Source organism: Callithrix jacchus, chromosome 15 (genome assembly GCF_049354715.1).
Source record: "Callithrix jacchus isolate 240 chromosome 15, calJac240_pri, whole genome shotgun sequence".
NCBI classification, from domain to species: Eukaryota; Metazoa; Chordata; class Mammalia; order Primates; family Cebidae; genus Callithrix; species Callithrix jacchus.
The window spans coordinates 23,351,186-23,370,371 of NC_133516.1; the positions used below are offsets into that span (position 1 = coordinate 23,351,186).

Sequence of the window (19,186 nt, forward strand, 5' to 3'; positions counted from 1 at the left end):
AAAACTTGGGTCTGGAGACTAGCTCTGCAGAAAACAAAAGGTTCTTGCAGTCCCCAGAATTTTCAGTCTCATCCAGTGATTCCTTTCTGCTAGTAAGAAGTGATTCAAAAGTACACAGAGCTCAGACATGGTTAACAGAACCGCTGTGTCAAGAACAGCTGAAGTACAAAGATATGAGTTTAAGAGTTTTTCAGCTTGAATACTTCTAGTTAAGCTACTACTTTTTAAAAAAAACCTTTTCTGGTGAAAAACAGTCAAAGAAAAACATTAAACACACATACAAGACACTGTAACTGGAGGGATCAATCGATGAGAAAATGATAGGGAACTGTGGAAAATGAGACAATTTTGTACAATTCTAAGACAGCTTTTTTCATACCTTAACATCTCTAAAATTGGAATGCCTCTTATATGACATCAGTCGCATCACGTCACAGCTGTGACTGGCTAGGTGAAACCATTTCATTGATAAGTAAGCTCTGGCAGAATCAAGTATCAAAGCAACTCAGGGCCAACAAAATATGCCATTATACAAATTTTCTGAATCAATTTTTTTGAAGATCCATAAACACTGAACATTAAATTCAAGTGAAAAATCTATTCAATTGGAGAAAGCTTACAGAAGAAAGATAAATCTGCCCATTTTTGTTATGCTCTCTATAAATGATGTGAGACCCCCTTTACGGAATTAAATTTCAAGAGTGTTTACCCTGGACTTTCAGTAGTTGGCAGATGGAGCATTTATCCAGTGCCCCCACTCCCTCCCTTTCAAAATGTGGGTAGGGAGGGACGGAGGTGGGAAGGCAAGGAAGAAGGGAGGAAGGATCCTGTAAATGTAAACAGAAAGCAAACCTGAAGGAAGGGATTTCAAATATGGAAACAAAGGGCAAACTGAAACCTACAGAAGGATACAAAGGCGAGGGAAACAGTAGCCCAGAACAAACACAAGACACCAGGTGAGACAGGAACATTTAACAGCCAGAATCGCTGAGCAAAAGAAAGCCAAACAAAAAAACCAGAGTCCTCCTCCAGAGACAAAAACTGTATGTCTGACCGGAGTAAAGGCTGCTAACATGAGGGTGAGGATTCCAGAATACAAAGCACCATATGTGCAAGCATGGTGAGAAGGGGTGAGGAAAGCAACAGAAAGACTAACTCTGCAACTACTCCTTTGAAACTTGAAGAACCTCTGTTGATAAGACCCCACTCTCAGACACACAGCAAGCACCATCCCCCACCTCCCCCTCACCCCAACAAGCCTTTCTGCTCAGAGAGACACTTCTCAGAAACACTTACATACACATGGGGTCAAGGATAAAATTCTAAGTAGCTCGCTGCAGCTATACAGAATTACCAAATCAGATCTTCATTTTTATATTTAAAAAGTGCCATCCAGATGTACAACAAAAACCAAAAGCATGAAGGAGAGACACCAAGGATGGGGCAGGGGGCAGAGGGGACCCTAACTCCAAAGAAAATAAATAATTCAGAAGCCAGAAGAGAACTCTAAAATTGAACTGTCTTTGTATTGATAAAAGAAGAACTGAAGACCGGGCACGGTGGCTCACACCTGTAATCCCAGCACTTCAGGAGGTTGAGGCAGGTGGATCATGAGGTCAGGAGTTTGAGACCAGCCTGGCTAACAGGGTGAAACCCCGTCTCTACTAAAAATATGAAAATTAGCTGGGCATGGTGGCACGTGCCTGTAGTCCCAGCTACTTGGGAGGCTGAGGCAGAAGAATCAGTTGAACCTAGGAGAAGGTTGCAGTGCGCTGAGATTGTGCCACTGCACTCCAGCCTGGGCAGCAGAGCAAGACTCCATCTCAAAAAAAATAAGTAAATAAAATAAAGAAGAACTGAATGCTGTAAAATGGTAACAACCAGAGAACATAAGCAGGTATTTAGAAATTAAAATTACCAATGGCAAAAATAGAAGGAATTTACAAACAAACAAAAACATGTGCATGTGTGTGGACACAGTAAACAGTAAAAAAGAACAATGAAGATGTAGGATTTTATACTGCTTTGCCTGTGGCCAAGAAATTATGTCAGTTAAGATCATCTTACTGGCTTCTGGCCTATCGCCCCAAGTTGCTGAACCCTGGTTTATCTTACACACAAAGCAGGAACCTGGGCTGGTCAGCCTCTAATAAAGGTGTTGTATAAAATGGGTTAACTAAAAGTTACTTTTGCACGATTTTTAAAATATTTCTCCAGTGATTATCTTTAGAAATCATATAGTTCCTTTTAGGGTGTGAGATAGACTGTCATTAAAACAAAAAGCAGAAATAATCCTTCCATGAGGTAATTTAATTTTTACTATTATTTTCCTAAAGTTAAGTATTTGACTTACCCATCCGATGGCTTCAAACATTTTCAAATCAAGTGGATCACCAGAAAGCACTCCTTCAATTTTTGTAAGTGAATGACAAGTAGCCATACAAGCAACAAACTGGGATTTTACCAACATCTCGTTGCACACATTTTCTTCTGGTAAAAGAAATCTAAGCAGAAGATATAGTGAATTAGTTTCATAAATCCTAAGAATCAAGATAATATTTTAACAGGGCTTTTCTGGTTTTGTGACTAAAAAAACACATATATATCTTTTCAATCCCAAACTGAGCTCCTAAGAAAGAGAAATAGTCAAGTGCCAGAAATTAAGGGAAAAGAAAACCAGAGGAGTGTGAACTTGAGCTGATGCTATGGCTGCTGGGGGAGATGAAGGGAGGCCATCTCAGTAAACTAAGCACTTGGGATGTAATACCCACAAAAGAACAGGAAACAAAGTCTGGTCCCATGCAAAGTAGGGACCTGGTACTGAAAGGATCCCACTGACTCAGGAAAGCCAGTACTCTTGAAGAACTATGTGGGCTTAGGAAAATGGCAGATGAGAAAAAATTCACCCACAGACCTAAAGGTATTAACTATGAATAAGGTTGTCTTTTTTCCTCACCCAAAGTCCAAGAAAATAGCTAATATCTGTATAATATTCAATATGCACAAGACATTATTCTAATAACTTTATATATATTGACCCATTATCCTCACACCACACAAAGGTGTTTTATTGCCCCCATTATGAATGAGAAAACTGAAGCAGGGTGGTTAAGTAACTGTCCAAGGTTACATAGCCCATAAGTAGCAGAGCCAAGGACTGAAACACAGAAGGTCAGTTAAAGCTTGTATGACACCACTGAGTACCACTGGGGCTCTGGGGCTCTTAGCCAAGCAAAGTCTAAACTTCTCCAGAGGGGAGCTCAAAGAAAAATTCAGTTAAGAATGAGACCATAATTTAAAGATGTGCTAGCAAACAATTCACCAAGTGTCGACAGACATAACAAAGACAGAATTAGAATCCTATAAATTTGGCCAGGCACAGTGGCTAATGCTTGTCATCCCAGCATTTTGGGAGGCTGAGGCAGGAGGATCACTTAAAGCCAGGAGTTCAAAACCAGCCTGGGAAATATAGCGAGACACCCATCTCTATTTTTAAAATAAAAAAATAAAGAATTCCATAAGTTTAAGATAACAGAATGGCAAATCTGAATGAATGCAAAAAGGACATTTTAAAGTTAGACTTAGAAAAATAAGACACTGTAGATGTGAGAGGTGGGTGGGAGCAGACTTGGAAAGAACCGAGTAAACTGTCTTGTCCAACATGTGGCTCAGATGGAGAGAAAACAACGCACAAGGAAAAGACCCATAATTGAAGTAAAAGAGGCCTGAATATTTTCCAGAATTTATGAAAAACATGAATGCATGAAATCAAGAAGCAACATGAACCCTGTACAAACAAATAAAAATATCACGGTGAATCTGCAGAAATTAAAAGTGAAGAAATATTCTTCAAGCAACCAGAGAGAAAAAAAGATTACTAAAGAGACGAACATTTATCAGTACCAACCAAGAAAAGGTATTAAGAGAAATGAAATAACACCTTCACAGTATTGAGAGAACACAAGCGTCAGACCTAGAAATCTATACAGCTGTACTACCACCCGAGAGTGACAGTGGGCTGCTCTGCCTATGGAGTCGCCATTCTGATTCCTTTATTTTAAACTAACTTTCAGTTAAAAAGAAAGAGTGACAGTGAAACAAAGTGAATGGATGTAGTTACAGAAGATGGCAATTTATACAAGATGCTACAGTTGAGATATTTGTACACCTAGGAAATCTAAGCATGCAGACTAAGAACAAAATCATAATCATAAAATATTACACAACAAATACATATAGGAAAGAAGGGGAATAACCAAAAGTATTTTACAGTCCATAGGTTTGTTTTTGGGGGGGAGCGATGGTTAAAAGGCAGTATTGACACCCATGAACTTTATACCCTAAGTATAAATATTGATAATGTAAGAACAAGCAGTATAAGATTAGGATGTATAAACTGAGAAAATGAGAATGTGAAAATGTGCATATAAATTGGGGAGCACTGGTAGAAATAATTTCAAACATGTCTGAATAAATATGATCATCATGGCACAGAAAGACTGAGAAGTAGACAGGTGGCAAAACACACACTAGGCAAACATTAGACAAAAGCAAGCTGGTGTGGAGCTACATAAATATATGACAAAAGAGAATTTAAGACAACATGCATTACTAGGGATAAAAAAAGGTCACAATGTGACATTCTATTTTGCAAGATATAACTCTTGAAATTACATTAGCCAAACAATATGGTCTCTCAAACTACATAAACCAAAATTTAGCAGACTTTTGTGGGGGCGGGAAACAACATACATAAAACTACAGGAGTAAAACATCTTCAAAAAGCAACAGAAACCGAAGTAAAGAGATGAGCCGGGGACTAATGGGATATATTTTCAATACATGGTATTGCAAACGATTACTATCCAGAAAATAAAAAAGATGTCTAACAAATGCACAAGATAGACTTCACAACACATTAGAAAAACGAGGATATAAACACACAGAATTCTAAATGACCCTCCCTCCAAAAATGTGAAAAGATGCTCAATTTTATAAGTAACGAGAAGACTGTAAATAAAACCACAATGTAATACTCATATGCACCCACATGGCAAAAATTACAGATCTGACAATATTAAGTTTGGCAAGAATGTGGAGCAAAAAGACCTTTATCCACTGAGAAAGTATAAGTAAGCTAAAGCTGTGCCCGTGCTATGACCCAGCATTTACATTTATAGGGATCTAGCTTACTGAAACTCAGCCGCATGCCTACAAGGAGCTGTGTGTAAGAGTTTTAACTGCAGCACTATTTATAACAGTGCAGAGAAAAAAGGAGAAAAAAGAGACTTGCCCCTTAATAGAAGAAGAGACAAGGTTTAATCATACAATGGAATAAGACAGAGCAGTTAAATAAATTAGATCTGTACATATCAACATGGATAATTCTTGAAAACAAGGTTTGGAGAAGAGGGAAAAAGTAGTAAAACATAAGTACAGTATATCATTCATGGATACTGATTTATAGATTTATATGCAGTAAAAATATAGATACGCAAAAAATAATTTCAGAATGCCAGTAGGAACTGGAGAAGGGACAGAGTGAGACTTTGGCAATTTCTATAATATCTTAATCTTCTAAAGGAAGAGATCTGAAGCAAATATGGTAACACGTCCACTGTTCAATCCTGGTGTAGGCACACAGTTGTCTGTTATATTACTTCCTCTATGTTTGAATGTTGCATATGTCAAAATATTTATTTAAAATAAACTATCAAGTCTAACTAGTATTTACCGTGTATTTTCCACTCGTTGAATCCCCCAAAGATCTAAACCATCTTCAGTTAGAGTTCCAGTCTAAAAAAACAAAGCACACATGCACAAAGTATGGATAATGCCTCAAAAAAAATTAATAACATAAAAATAAAAAACAACCACATAGCATTAGAAACTATGCTACATATAACATAATGGAGTTCTACAGAGTTAAAAAAAGAAACAGGCAAGATCTCTGTATACTGATAGAGAATGGCTTCTAGGACATATGGTCAAAGTGGGAAAGGGGTGCTACAAGTCTTCTATGTAAGGGGAGGAGGGCATTCATTTACGTGCTCATACTATAAAAAAAAAATCACTGCAAAGATGCCCTAATTATCCTATCTTACCAATAATAAAGGATGCCTGTCAAGGAATGAAGGATTACTGTACAGGGAGAGCCAAGAGGAAGAAGTTAAAGTATATCAGAAGGAACCAACTGGCCAAACCCACAAGGTAAATGACTTGGTTTCTTCAATGAAATAATTGGGGATGAAGGGTAAGTAAAGGCAATTGTTACATGTTAATTGTAAGCAATGTAATCCCTGTTTGGATTTTGACTGAAAAACCAGTTAGTAAAAATTTGAGATTTGAGGAAATCCCAACTTGATATTAAAAAAAACGAAGGAATTACTAATTCTGGTAAACGTGATAGTGGTATTTTAAATGTCCTCTAGATATACACTGAGGTGGTTAGGGGGTAAAATAATGTGTGATATTGTCCCCTTCAAAATGACCAGACAAATAAAATAAGACTGGCAAAGTGCTGGTAACTGATAAAGCTGGATAAGGTGTAAATGAGGGTGTATTACACATGCACCTTTTCTCCACTTTTAACATTTTAGTAAAGTTTCCAAAAAAGACAAGCATTAAGTGAAATTTTTTGAACAGATAAATATGAAATAATAGTGAAAGTGACTTTTTTTTTAACAGAACATGTTTCACATTTTTCTCTGTAATAATGAAATGCACAAAAATCAAATTCGTATCAGTTACCCAGAAGAGTTTGATAGAAGGATTTTTTGTCAAAATTTAATTCTCAGAAAACTTTAAAGAAAACTAATTCCAGCTCAGGAAAGGAGAAATCTTTCTAAGAGGCAAGATATACGTCACACAGTTACATAATTTGTCATTTTCACATCAAATCAGTGACCTTCATAATTCTGAAACATATTCAGTAATATCATATGGCAAACACTAAACATACACGCTTAAAAGCATTAAAATCATAAAAAATATATATGTATGGAGCCTACTATGTTAAATAAGAATTACTATCTAAAAACATTAAAGATCAAGTAATCTTTACTACTACTACTATTAATACTACTGGGCCTAATTCTGGATATAATCAAATTAACTGCAGCTTTGAGCAAATAAGCAATATCCAAAGTATTAAAAAGTGAGTAAATAAGAAATAAAACATGTCCTCAACACTGTTTTGTTAGTCTTTTTTATAACTTTGATGAGGCAGTGGTGGGGAGTGCTGATGCCCAGCGGAGACCACTATCTACAAGAAATTTGCATGTTCTCTTCCTGTCTGCATGGATTTCACTCCAGGTACTTCGGTTTCCTCCCATATTCAAAGCTATGCAAGTTAAGTGAACCAGCATATTTGAATGGCCCCAATCTGAGCGACTATGACTGCACTTTGATACAATGGCATCCTGTCCAGGGCTGGCTCCTGCCTTGTTTCCCCAGTTGTCAAGACAGGCTCTCACTACCCATAAGCCTGAAATAAAACAATCAGGTAAATAATCATCTTACTTGGTTTTTTTTCTTTCTTAATGTATAGCTCATATTTATTTCAATGATTAATATCAGAAGTGCTTTAGATCCTTATTTAGAAGTTCAGTGATGTTTCCGTGACCAAAATATGGCATAAGAACTTAAATCTCGTTTGTATCAATTAGCCTATGGTAAAACTGGTTTCATTTCATTTAAAGTTGTGGTTTCCAAGAACCTATCATTAATGTTAAGTGATAACTTAGGGTATATAAAAATGATGCATATACCAGATAAGTTGTGGAAAAGGAAAATTAGAGGAACATGATAGAAGGTGTGCAAATTTGTTGACAAAGAAAATTTAAAAACACTGATCTAAACATTTAAAAGCTACGAAGTAACCTTTGAAAGTAACTATGAAACTGAACCAACCTTATCAAAGCAAACAAGATTCAGCTGTCCACAAATATTTATTCTTTGAGGACTGATACAGAAAATACCGATTTTTTTCAGTCTTCTCTGAGCATACACAATACCAGCAGTCATTGCAGCAGGAAGTGCAGGTGGCACGGTAATTGTTATGATATCAAGAGACTCAATAATTATTATCCCAACTTCTACCTACAATTAACACAAAAATAAATGTCAAACCCCCAATATTATTTACTAATTTAATATGGGTATTTCTTTAGTGAAAATCTGTAAGTCATTTTCTTTTTTCTTTTTATTTTTTGAGACAGTGTTTCCCTCTTGTTACCCAGGCTGGAGTGCAATGGTGTGATCTTGGCTCACCGCAATCTCCACCTCCTGGGTTCAGGCAGTTCTCCTGCCTCAGCCTCCCGAGTAGCTGGGATTACAGGCGTGCGCCACCATGTCCAGCTAATTTTTTGTATTTTTAGTAAAGACGGGGTTTCACCATGTTGACCAGGATGGTCTTGATCTCTTCACCTCGTGATCCACCCACCTCGGCCTCCCAAAGTGCTGGGATTATAGGCGTGAGCTACCGCACCCGGCCCTGTAAGTCATTTCCAATTGTCTATTTCATGTATGTGTATGTATGTATATACCTATCTATTAACCATTTATAATTTTTTTCCTCAGATACTTCTGCAAAATAAAAAAGCTCAATGGATTATAGAATGACAGCTACTTCTAAAAGAAACTTCTCATTTTCATAGCCCTGCATACTTCACACATGACACACTTCAAAGCCAGTCTACAAGCTTTATCAGCTATTGACGCATCGCACACACACACCTTACTGTGCCAGTCTCCACTTTTGACAACCAGCGCCTTAAAATAAAAAATCATTTTCACTCTGTATATTACATCTCAGAGGTAAAAAAGAGAAAATAAAGCTTTCGGTAAGTATGTGGGTTGTTTTTTTTTTTTTAATTAACTCACAAGATCAAGTAATAGACCATCTAAACCAGAGACATCCAAAAGAAATGTACTTTACAGTGGAAATGCTCTGTAGCTGGGCTTTCTAAGATAATAGCTACTAGTCTCATGACTTTGTTAGCATTAAATTAATTAAAATGAAATTAACCTAAAAGTTTCGTTCCTCGGTCTCACCAGCCACATTTCAAATCCTCAATAGCTGCATGTGATGAATAATTGAGGTTCAAACCCTATTAAGAGTCCCACATACATACCTCATTTAAAATGCTATTAATAATAGTGTAGATAAACCCAATGCCAGCAACTGCTACAAGACATAGTAGAAACAAGTAGGCATCTCTGTAGAGTTTAAAATCAGTTGGTTTGGGATACAATATGGAACGAACCAGCTGTCCTTTGGAAGTACTAAATCCTTTCAAAAATAAAAAAGAGAGAGAATTATTTATATTTTTATAAAAAAATGAGAATTATCTCCCAAAACAGAATCTCTTTTTAAACATTCAGTAGGTACCAAATATGCTGAAACATGTAAGAAGAGATTAATTAAGATGTTTCCTACCTGTTCTAACAACTATGGCTTTGACGAATTCTCCGGTGTAGAAACGAGTCTGAATAACAGTTGTCCCACAAAACAAAGTATGTCGTTTATGTGTTTCTGGATTATATAATTCATCTCCTTTTCCTCTTACATCCACTGAAGGATTTGGCAAATTAGTCTTTGTCACTGGAACACTTTCTCCTTTAAAAAAAAGTTAACAAATTATTAAACAAAAGCACAGGAATCAGTATCAAACACCAAAAGATCATAAATTGTTAAATATTTTAAATGCTACCATACTTGAATCATTAAGAGTTGTGTATGTGGATAAGGGCTTTTTTGTCTGCCAATTTCCTCACATAGAAGTATCAAATATTATCTCCCACAGTAATTCCAGAAAGTGATTGGTGGCTCAAAGGTATCTGCTTAGAAACAGTTCTGTTGTTCAGTTTCAAATAATCTCAAAAAACATTAAGTAGTTGCTACAGTCCCTGTACTTGTTTTCTTATCTCTAAGAACTAATGGTAACAGCAGCACTTTACCTCATGTACATAAGAGATGTGAAGACCTACCCCGATCCACCCCTACACACACACACACACACACACACACACACACACACACACACACAAAGAAAGAGAAAGAGAGAGAGAGAGAGAGAGAAGACATCTGGGCAAAAAAAAGATGAGAAAAATGAGTAATGTGGTGGTTCTCTCAAATAACCACAGTCAAATTCTTTTTAATTCTCTGTAGCATTCACATTTCTTGCTTCAAAGAAGACAAGTGTGTCAGATATGTATATATTTGTGTGTTTTAAGACATGAGATATGTATATGTTTGTGTGTTTTAAGACAGGGTTCTTAACAGTTTCAAAATGTATTACACAGAAATCATTTTCTAGCCAGATTGACTATGACAATAAGAAAAAATTCACATTATTAAAATAAGATATTGGCCAGGCAAGGTGGCTCACGCCTGTAATCTCATCACTTTGGGAGGCCAAGGTGGGTGGATCACTTGAGGCCAGGAGTTTGCGACCAGCCTGGCCAAAATGGTGAAGCCCTGTCTCTATGAAAAATGCAAAAATTAGCCAGGCATAGTAGCACACATCTATAGTCCCAATAGTTTAAGAGGCTGAGGCATAAGAATTGCTTGAACCTGGGGGCAGCGGCTGTAGTGAGCCAAGATCCCACCACTGGCTGGGTGCGGTGTCTCACGCCTGTAGTCCCAGCACTTTGGGAGGCTGAGGTGGGTAGATCACAAGGTCAAGAGATCAAAACCATCCTGGCTAACACGATGAAAACCTGTCTCTACTGAAAAACACAAAAATTAGCTGGGTGTGGTAGCACACATCTGTAATCCCACCTACTTGGGAGGCTGAGGCAGGAGAATCAACTGAACCCAGAGGCAGAGGTTGCAGTGAGCCGAAATCACGCCACTGCACTCCAGCCTCGTGACAGAGCGAGATTCCAACCGAAAAAAAAAAAAAAAAGATCGCACCACTGTTCTCCAGCCTGGGTGACAGAACAAGGCTCTGTGTCAAAAATAAAAAAAGAAAAGAAAAAAAAAATCAAGCATTTCAACATTGTGAAATTTCCAGGCCAGGCACAGTGGCTCACACCTGTAATCTCAGCACTTTGGGAGGCTGAGGTGGATCATAGGGTCAGGGTATGAAGACCATCCTGGCTAACACAGTGAAACCCCATCTCTACTAAAAATACAAAAAGTTGCCAGGCGCAGTGGTTTATGCCTGTAATCCCAGCACGTTGGGCAGGCGGATCACCTGAGGTCGGGAGTTTGAGACCAACCTGACCAACATTGAGAAACCTTATCTTTACTAAAATACAAAAAAAATTAGCTGGGCGTGGTGGTGCATGCCTGTAATCCCAGCTACTCAGGAGGCTAAGGTAGGAGAATCGCTTGAACCGAGGAGGCAGAGATTGTGGTGAGCTGAGATCAAACCATTACACTCAGCCTGGGAAACTCCATCTCAAAAAAAAAAAAAATAATTAATAAAAAAAAAAATAGAAAAGTTAGTCGGGCGTGTTGGCACATGCCTGTAGTCCCAGCTACTTGGGAGGCTGACTCAGGAGAATCTCTTGAACCCAGGAGACGGAGGCTGCAGTGATTCCAGATCACACCACTGCACTCCACTCCAGCCTGGGAGACAGAGCAAGACTCTGTCTCAAAAAAAAAAAAAAAAGATTTTGAAATCTCCAAAGGGAAGTAATTTTAAAGTCCACAACTCCCCATCAAGAAAACACAAAATCTTTCTTTATTCCCACTGTTTACACATCAAATGAAGAACCAAATACTGTATGCAGCATTCTTGGTGGGAAAAGGACTTCTTTCCACTTCCTTAACCAGAAACTATTTCCTAACGTTCAAAGAGTAGCCAGAATCAGGCCAAGAGATGTGACCAACACTATAGCACAGTATCTAGTGTTGTAGCTGAGTATAATGCAGAATTTGGTCTATTCAGGATTTTAAATCTCCAATATCCAACATATTCATGAGTAAAGATACAAATGACATAGCTGATTCTGAAAAGGCTTAATCAGTAACTACTCAGTCATGATATCATTATAAACAACTCGTGTGATATTTACTCATTTAGTTTACCTGTTAACATGCTTTCATTTACAATGCAGGTTCCATTGATAAGTACAGCATCACAAGGCATTATTATTCCATTTAATGGAATGACCACGACATCTCCTGGCACAAGGTCGGTGGAAAAAATCTCTTCCATTTCTGAATTTAAAGAAAGAAAAATCTGAAAAAAAAATTCTTTACCTTGGAAAAACACGGCAAATACTATTCAGAAGTCATCTGATCTCAGTAGGAAGTTAATAATATAATGGGGTAAAACAGAAAAATCCAATAAATGGCAAGTTTTAACAAATAAGATTATTAGGCTAACAAAGCATGGTGTATCGGGTAATCTCCTGGCAGGACACCAACTGTGCACAGGTGATACCAAGTACCCTCTGGCCAACCAAGTGAGTATGCTTCGACACTCATGACAACTGTCCATAATAAATGTTGGCTATCAGCCTAAGGAAAAGAGACGCAATGAGTCCACAGAGGAGACTCCTGTGAAACAGGCAAAACAAACTGATTTCTATAATCTCTTGGAAACAGAAGCACCAAAAATCTTAGCACATTTACTTTTCAACAGCATATCTATCATATTCCTTTTCTCATTGCCTTCCAAGTCTCATTGCCTCCTTAATATTCCTAAATTACTGTTTTTAGATATTTTAAATATGAGTGAATTCATTAAATAAATTAAACATTTTAATATTTTATCTAGTTCATTATTTCCTTACAAATTTAAGTTAGTGAAACACTTTTTTAAAAGATCTTCCCTCTGGTACAAGTTGGTGTTTGAAAAAAGGAAAAATTAAAATAAAAAGATCTCCCCAAGTGTAAAAGGCTTTCTAAGGTCACCTTATACATAGGTATTCTCTCTCTCTTCCTCTCATTCTCTAACCTCCTCCCTCTCCCTGTCCAGGTTTAATACTGTGCTCAGAAGACAGTCACACTAGTTTATAAATGGACACAGATGAAAAGAAATCTATTGTTTGTGATATTATCCTGTAAGACAAATACTCTTTGTTTCCTTTTTTTAAAAAATGAAGTGGCCAGACATGGTGGCTCATTCCTATAATCCCAGCACTCTGAGAAGCCAAGGCAGGCAGATCACGAGGCCACGAGATAGAGACCATCCTGGACACCATGGTGAAACCCCATCTCTACTAAAATATAAAAAAATTAGCCAGGCATGGTAGCACATGCCTGTAGTTCCAGCTACTCGGGGGAGGCTGAGGCAGGGAATCACTTGAACCTGGGAGACAAAGGTTGCAGTGAGCCAAGCTCACTCCACTGCACTCCAGTCTGGCGACAGAGCAAGACTACGTCTCAAAAAAAAAAAAAAAGTAATTTACTAAATTATGAGAGAACAACTTTTAAAGAACGACATTTAATATATAGTAGGTATATCAATCTTCACCTTTAAAATAAGATCCCTTCTTTTAAAAATTTGGCTTTTCTTTAAAAAAATAAATAAATCCATTCCTGAGATGGGAAGAAAAAGTAAAAATTTGACTTTTCTTAAAGCTTTTAAACAACACTTGAAATTCTACTCCTTTTATGTATACCAGAAAACAAGGTATTGATGATATCTAAGACTATACGAAGTGGGTAAGGAAGATTCAAGTTTAATGGTACATCTGCCCTAGCATCCCCAGCATCTGCAGCAACAGAACAAGAAGAGAGGTATTAATAAGCTACACATCTTAGACTTCAGCTAAGGGAGATAGATCTTCCCACTGAGAGTAGCAAAGTGACAGGAAGCACAGGGAAGGAAGCAATCGCTTGGGTGTAGTCTGAGTCAAGAAAATGGAGACCAATTTGGTGTTCTGAGTAAATCAAAGCAGCTTCTGCCTCCAAGGCCCATGATACTGTGCTGCCTCCTTTACCTCTTCAACATCTCGCCAGACAATTTACATGTCCAAAACAGTACCCTTCTTACAAGCCTGCTTCTCTTCCAGAGTTTCCTATTTAATTAAATAGCACCAACATCCATTCACCTAGCCAGACAGCTCTCCATGACCTCATATCCAATGGGTTAAATCCTGTTCAACGGACACATTTAAGTATCTTTCAAGTTCATTTCTTTTCATTTCTACAATCCCTACCTTGATTCAGGGAGGTCATACCTTCAGTATTCCTACCCTCTAAACTAGTCTAAATGTTTCCCCAAAGGGCAAGTATTTTATCACTTCTCTGCTTAAAACTCTTTAATGGCAGCTAGGCATGGTGTTTCATGTCTGTAATTGCAGCACTTTGGGAAAACAAGGCAGATGGACCACTTGAGATTAGGAGTTCAAGACCAGCCTGGCCAAAATGGTGACACCATTTCTACTAAAAATACAAAAATTAGCTGGGCATGATGGTGCACATGCTTGCAATCCCAGCACTTTGGGAGGCCAAGGCGGGTGGATCACTTGAGGCCAGGTGTTTGAGATAAGCCTGGCCAACATGGTGACACCCTGTTTCTACTGAAAATACACAAACTGGCTGGGCATGATGGCACATGCCTGTAATCCCAGCTACTCAGAAGGTTGAGGCAGAAGAATCGCTTGAACCTTGGAGATGGAGGTTGCAGTGAGCCAAGATTCCCACTGCACTCCAGCCTCGGTGACAAAGTGAGACTCTATCTAATAATAACAATAATAAAACCCTTCAATGGCTTTCCATTGTCTTTTGGACTGAGCCCAAATTCCTCAATATGCCTTAGAGAGCTATCCATCATTTACAGTTGCTGTATTTGTCATACTAAATTTCTTCTTTCAGTTCTTACAATGTCCATGCAATCTCTAATTTCTAGGTCTTTGGGTATTTAGAACCTCTTCTATCCTTCTCTCACCCTCCCCTTATCAACTTCTCACCTACCTCTTATTTGGCTAATTCAAATAGTCACCACTTAAAAGTACTTTCACGGACGTCATCCCTAATACCTACAGTAAATGAGGTCTCTCTAACATGTAAGTTCGCGGACTTCTCCCTATCATAGCATTTGTCACACTTCATTGTTACTGTTACTATTGTTATCTCTACACTGAATCCCCAGAGCCTAGCATAGTACCTGTCACACAAAAGAATTTATAATTTTTTCCTTCAGCACTGCCTTGAAAATAAAAAAAGAATTTATAATTTTATATAAATAAGTGAATTTGATACAAACTCAGAAATTGAAATGTATTATTTTTAGTTCTCAGAACACATGAATGTATATGCGAGGCAGGGTAGCTCAAGTCTGTAATCTCAACACTTTGGGAGACCGAGGCAGGAGGATCTCTTGAGCCCAGAAGTTCAAGACCAGCATGAGCAACATGGTGAGACCTCATCTCTTTAAAAAAAAAAAAAAATTAGCCAGGTATGGTGCTACAAGCCTGTAGTCCCAGCTACTCAGGAGGCTGAGCCAGGTGGGTAAGTTGAGCCACTGCACTCAGGCCTGGGCAACAGTGAGACCCCATCAACTTAAAAAAAAAAAAAAAAGGCTTTATCCCATTAGTGAAATGATGAGAGTAAAAAGAGAAAAAAAGCCAGGTGCAGTGTGCATGGTTCAAACGTGTAAGCCCAACACTGGGAGGTCTAGGTGGCAGATCGCTTCCGCCCAGAAGTCTGAGACCAGCCTGGGCAACATGGCAAAACACCGTCTCTTAAAAAAAATACAAAAATTAGCTGGGCATGGTGGCATGCACCTGTGGTCCCAGCTACTCAGGAGGCTAAAGTAGGAGGATTACTTGAGTCTGAGAGGTCAAGGCTGCAGTAAGTCAAGATTGTGCCTTTGCACTCCAGCCTGAGTGACAGAGACGCTGACTCAATCAATAATGTTATGTATTATACTTCGGGCTTATTTCACACATTATGCCTAACAGGTCGCTTTTCTGATTTACTCTCCCAACATTCACTCCAATTACTTACCTTCATTCACTCTACAAACGGAAACTCGTACGGTACTATGAGTTGCCACCATGTCGTGCAACATAACATATTGCTGAAAGAGGAAAAGGAAATTAGAGACCAGCCGATACGAACCACTTCTCAAGATACGTTAAAAAGTAAGTGAGTACAATACATGCACATCACTCTGCCTTTATAAAACCTTGAGTCAGAAATTCAGATAATTCATTGTTTTAGTTCAAGACAAAAGCAGAAGCACTTTAATAGGATAACCCTGAACACAGTACCTTGTAGTATTCCAGCCTGCGATCAGCAGCTACAGATCCCTATGGCCTCTAAGCAGTCAAGTGGTAGTCTGACTCTAAAAAGCACCTGCCGTCCCCAACCTCCTACCCCACAAAACAAACAAAAAAGGGAGGGGGAGAAGGAGTATATATTCATGCACTGAATAAAATAATGACTGCATTCAGAATTTACTTTGTGCCAAGTACTATTCTACACACTTTAGATGTTATTACAAAATATGAATACAGTTGTGAAACCCAAAATAAACTTTAACGTACCTTTCTAATGGAATATAGTGAGGTTACAATTGATACTATGGACATGACCACAATAGCTAGAGCATAGTAATAGTATTCATCAGTGCACCACAGTATAACACTGAACAGCTGGAAAATGTAGAATGGGTTGAGAACCTGAAAAACAAAATTTTAAAGTCAAACTGAATGAGATATTATTGACCATGCAGATCGTCTACCTTTTCATTTGACAATTAGCCAAAAAGATATGTATACACAAAGGGTAAGTTCCATAGTATTCCATGGCAAAATGTACTTCCCTAAAAAGTTGGGCAATATGCTATCATACTGTTAATCTATCATTAAACGACTAGAATTTGGCTAAATAAGGTTAATTTAAATTGCTGGCATCCATTTAGATTCAAACCATCCAAACATAGACTAAGCTAGAAAAGGCTAGTAAGTGTATGAATTTAGCTGTTCTGCAACCTGCTTTAGCAATAAAGTACATTTATTTTCAATAATTACTGTGCTCTGGGCTAACAGGATACAAAATTTTTAATGAAATCAAACAAATGTTTGCTTATTACAAACACAAAACACAAATTTACTTCTATGTCAAAAGTTCACAGGAGGCCAAAGGAAAGACAAATATGAGTTAATGGGTTATGTTACTTTGCTTTCTCTAAGACAGTAAGTATTAAATCCTAAATGAAAAAGAGATAAGGGAGCCCTTGGCAATGAACTTCATTTACCCCCATATTTTATCAATTTCATTAAAACCCTCCAATGTCTTCAAATTGATGCTTTTGTACTTTTCAATGCACTGTCATATAGATATAGTCTCCTTTTACCTCACACCCAAATGAGATCATTAGAAAAAACTTATTCCAAGTTTATAGGTCAAGGAGCAACAGAAAGAATTTACTAGAGATCAGAGCTAGTTACTGATGAAACCACATTACAAATCAGGCTTTCCAGTTCCTATCACTATACTATGCTGCGTTCATAAGCACCATTACATGGCCACTCCAGGAACTAATACAACTAATTCTTGAACTTTAGTCAAAAACCAGAATGAAGATTAGTGAGCCTAAATCTGTTAGACATTTAACAGATAATAAAAGCAAAATTAGACAAAATTTTAAGAATACATGCCCCAGATTCTTTCTCTACCAGAGTAAATTCCTTTTGTCTTTACTTTCCAAGTAAAAATATGCAAAAAGATGTTAGGAAAAAGAAAAACAAGAATATCTTAATCATGACTCTTTCCAAATTGACAAATCTATTGATCACAACTGTTGAGTTATATACAATAAATAGTCTTACCTCTTTAATTAGAAGCTTAAAAACAGAAGGCACTTTCACAGCAATTTCATTTATTCCATAAAGCAGTTTTCTGGAACAGGAAAACACATTAACAGTATTCCATTATATAATAATAGTATAATTTAGGAAAGGTATTGTATTAGGTAAGGCTTAAATCACAGACTGTTTCTATTCATGTTTCTCAACACTTGCCTTCTATAATTCAAACTCTCTACCTACAGAATTTAAATCAAAGAAATCAATACTAGATACCTATACTGGTAGCATTTAACTTCATTTTGTCTCACATCTTTAGGTGTGACAAGTTCCTTCCACTAGTCTATAACCATGTGAGCAAAAGGTACTCTTGCACCCTTGAACACACTAGATCTTTAACAATTATGAATTACAATTAATTTTTGCAAGAAACCCAATAAATTTGTAAGATCTTATTTTAATATTGTACAGTGTTTAATTCAAAACATTGTACATTTGACTTAAAAGAAAATGCTTCTAAAGTTTAAATGTTTCCACTTAATTCCTTATGTTCCAATAGTATTTTCTATATGATAGAGCATTTTTTTGCCTTTTATGAAGTGTTAAGTCTCAATGAGTGAATTTCATGTTCTAACCCTTTGAAAGAACAAGCTACAGAACTGTAAGAAAATTTCTGATTGAATTTTAAAGTGGCATTTATCTTTAAAATATGTAATACACTGGTGTATTTTTATGATTTAACAAGGAGTAACACGAGGAAGATTATGTCTCCCAATTTACAATTGTTCATTACAGTGTATTTGAGCTCATGCTTACAATTTCAGAAAATCTGAGGTGAGGTGCTATCAATTGTAAGGCATACCATTTTACATATGATCAAGAAAGATAAAAATGCTATCAAGTAAAGAATGACACTTCACCAACTCTATGACACATCCCAATTTCAGAGATGTTAAAAGGTAGAAAAATGTGCACCTGAGAACTGATGAAACATGGTATAATTTCACAGATGCCAACTTCAAAATATCAACTTTAACATTTTTATAATTCTTAAACTGAGAGACAGTCTTACCCAAATAAAATACCAATAAATTCTCAACTACTGTGTCTGTAATATTAAAGTGTCTGTTACTATGTATGACTATATGGTAAAGGGTTGACTATGTATACTACTGCTTTCAGGAATGTTGAGAAGATCTAACTTTAGTTGGATAAAAATTACCTGTAGGCATGCATCCCCTTTGTCAGTCCTGCACTATGCTTTTCATAAATTGACGTACAAGAAACACCTTCATCCAGTCCCCTAAATAAATCCAAAGTTTTTACTTTAAACAAAGTTTAAAATATCCAAATGTCTTAACGCCTCATTTTTCTAAATGCCTGAGTTTAAAAAGGTGTGACTTCCTTACAAATGCTTAGAAACCCTTAACAAAAACTGAGATAACAAATGAAAATTTTATAATCTCAA

At 37.2% G+C, this 19,186-nt stretch overlaps 1 protein-coding gene across 15 annotated transcripts in view; it reads right to left on the reverse strand.

The window, feature by feature from the left end:
* The window catches only part of ATP13A3 (ATPase 13A3), a 100,648-nt gene that overhangs the window by 44,479 nt on the left and 36,983 nt on the right, over positions 1-19,186 (reverse strand). For 9 of the 15 annotated variants that reach the window (XM_054245503.2, XM_078350534.1, XM_054245501.2 and 6 more), the window contains 10 exons: positions 18,941-19,021; positions 17,743-17,812; positions 16,456-16,590; positions 15,914-15,986; positions 12,041-12,172; positions 9,440-9,619; positions 9,135-9,292; positions 7,912-8,100; positions 5,735-5,796; positions 2,354-2,504 (listed from right to left, as the gene is read on the reverse strand). In XM_054245503.2, the coding sequence (XP_054101478.1) occupies positions 2,354-2,504; positions 5,735-5,796; positions 7,912-8,100; positions 9,135-9,292; positions 9,440-9,619; positions 12,041-12,172; positions 15,914-15,986; positions 16,456-16,590; positions 17,743-17,812; positions 18,941-19,021 (1,231 nt within the window). The remainder of the gene's footprint in view (positions 1-2,353; positions 2,505-5,734; positions 5,797-7,911; positions 8,101-9,134; positions 9,293-9,439; positions 9,620-12,040; positions 12,173-15,913; positions 15,987-16,455; positions 16,591-17,742; positions 17,813-18,940; positions 19,022-19,186) is intronic. The other 6 variants (XM_078350530.1, XM_054245499.2, XM_078350529.1 and 3 more) reach the window with 1 other exon arrangement.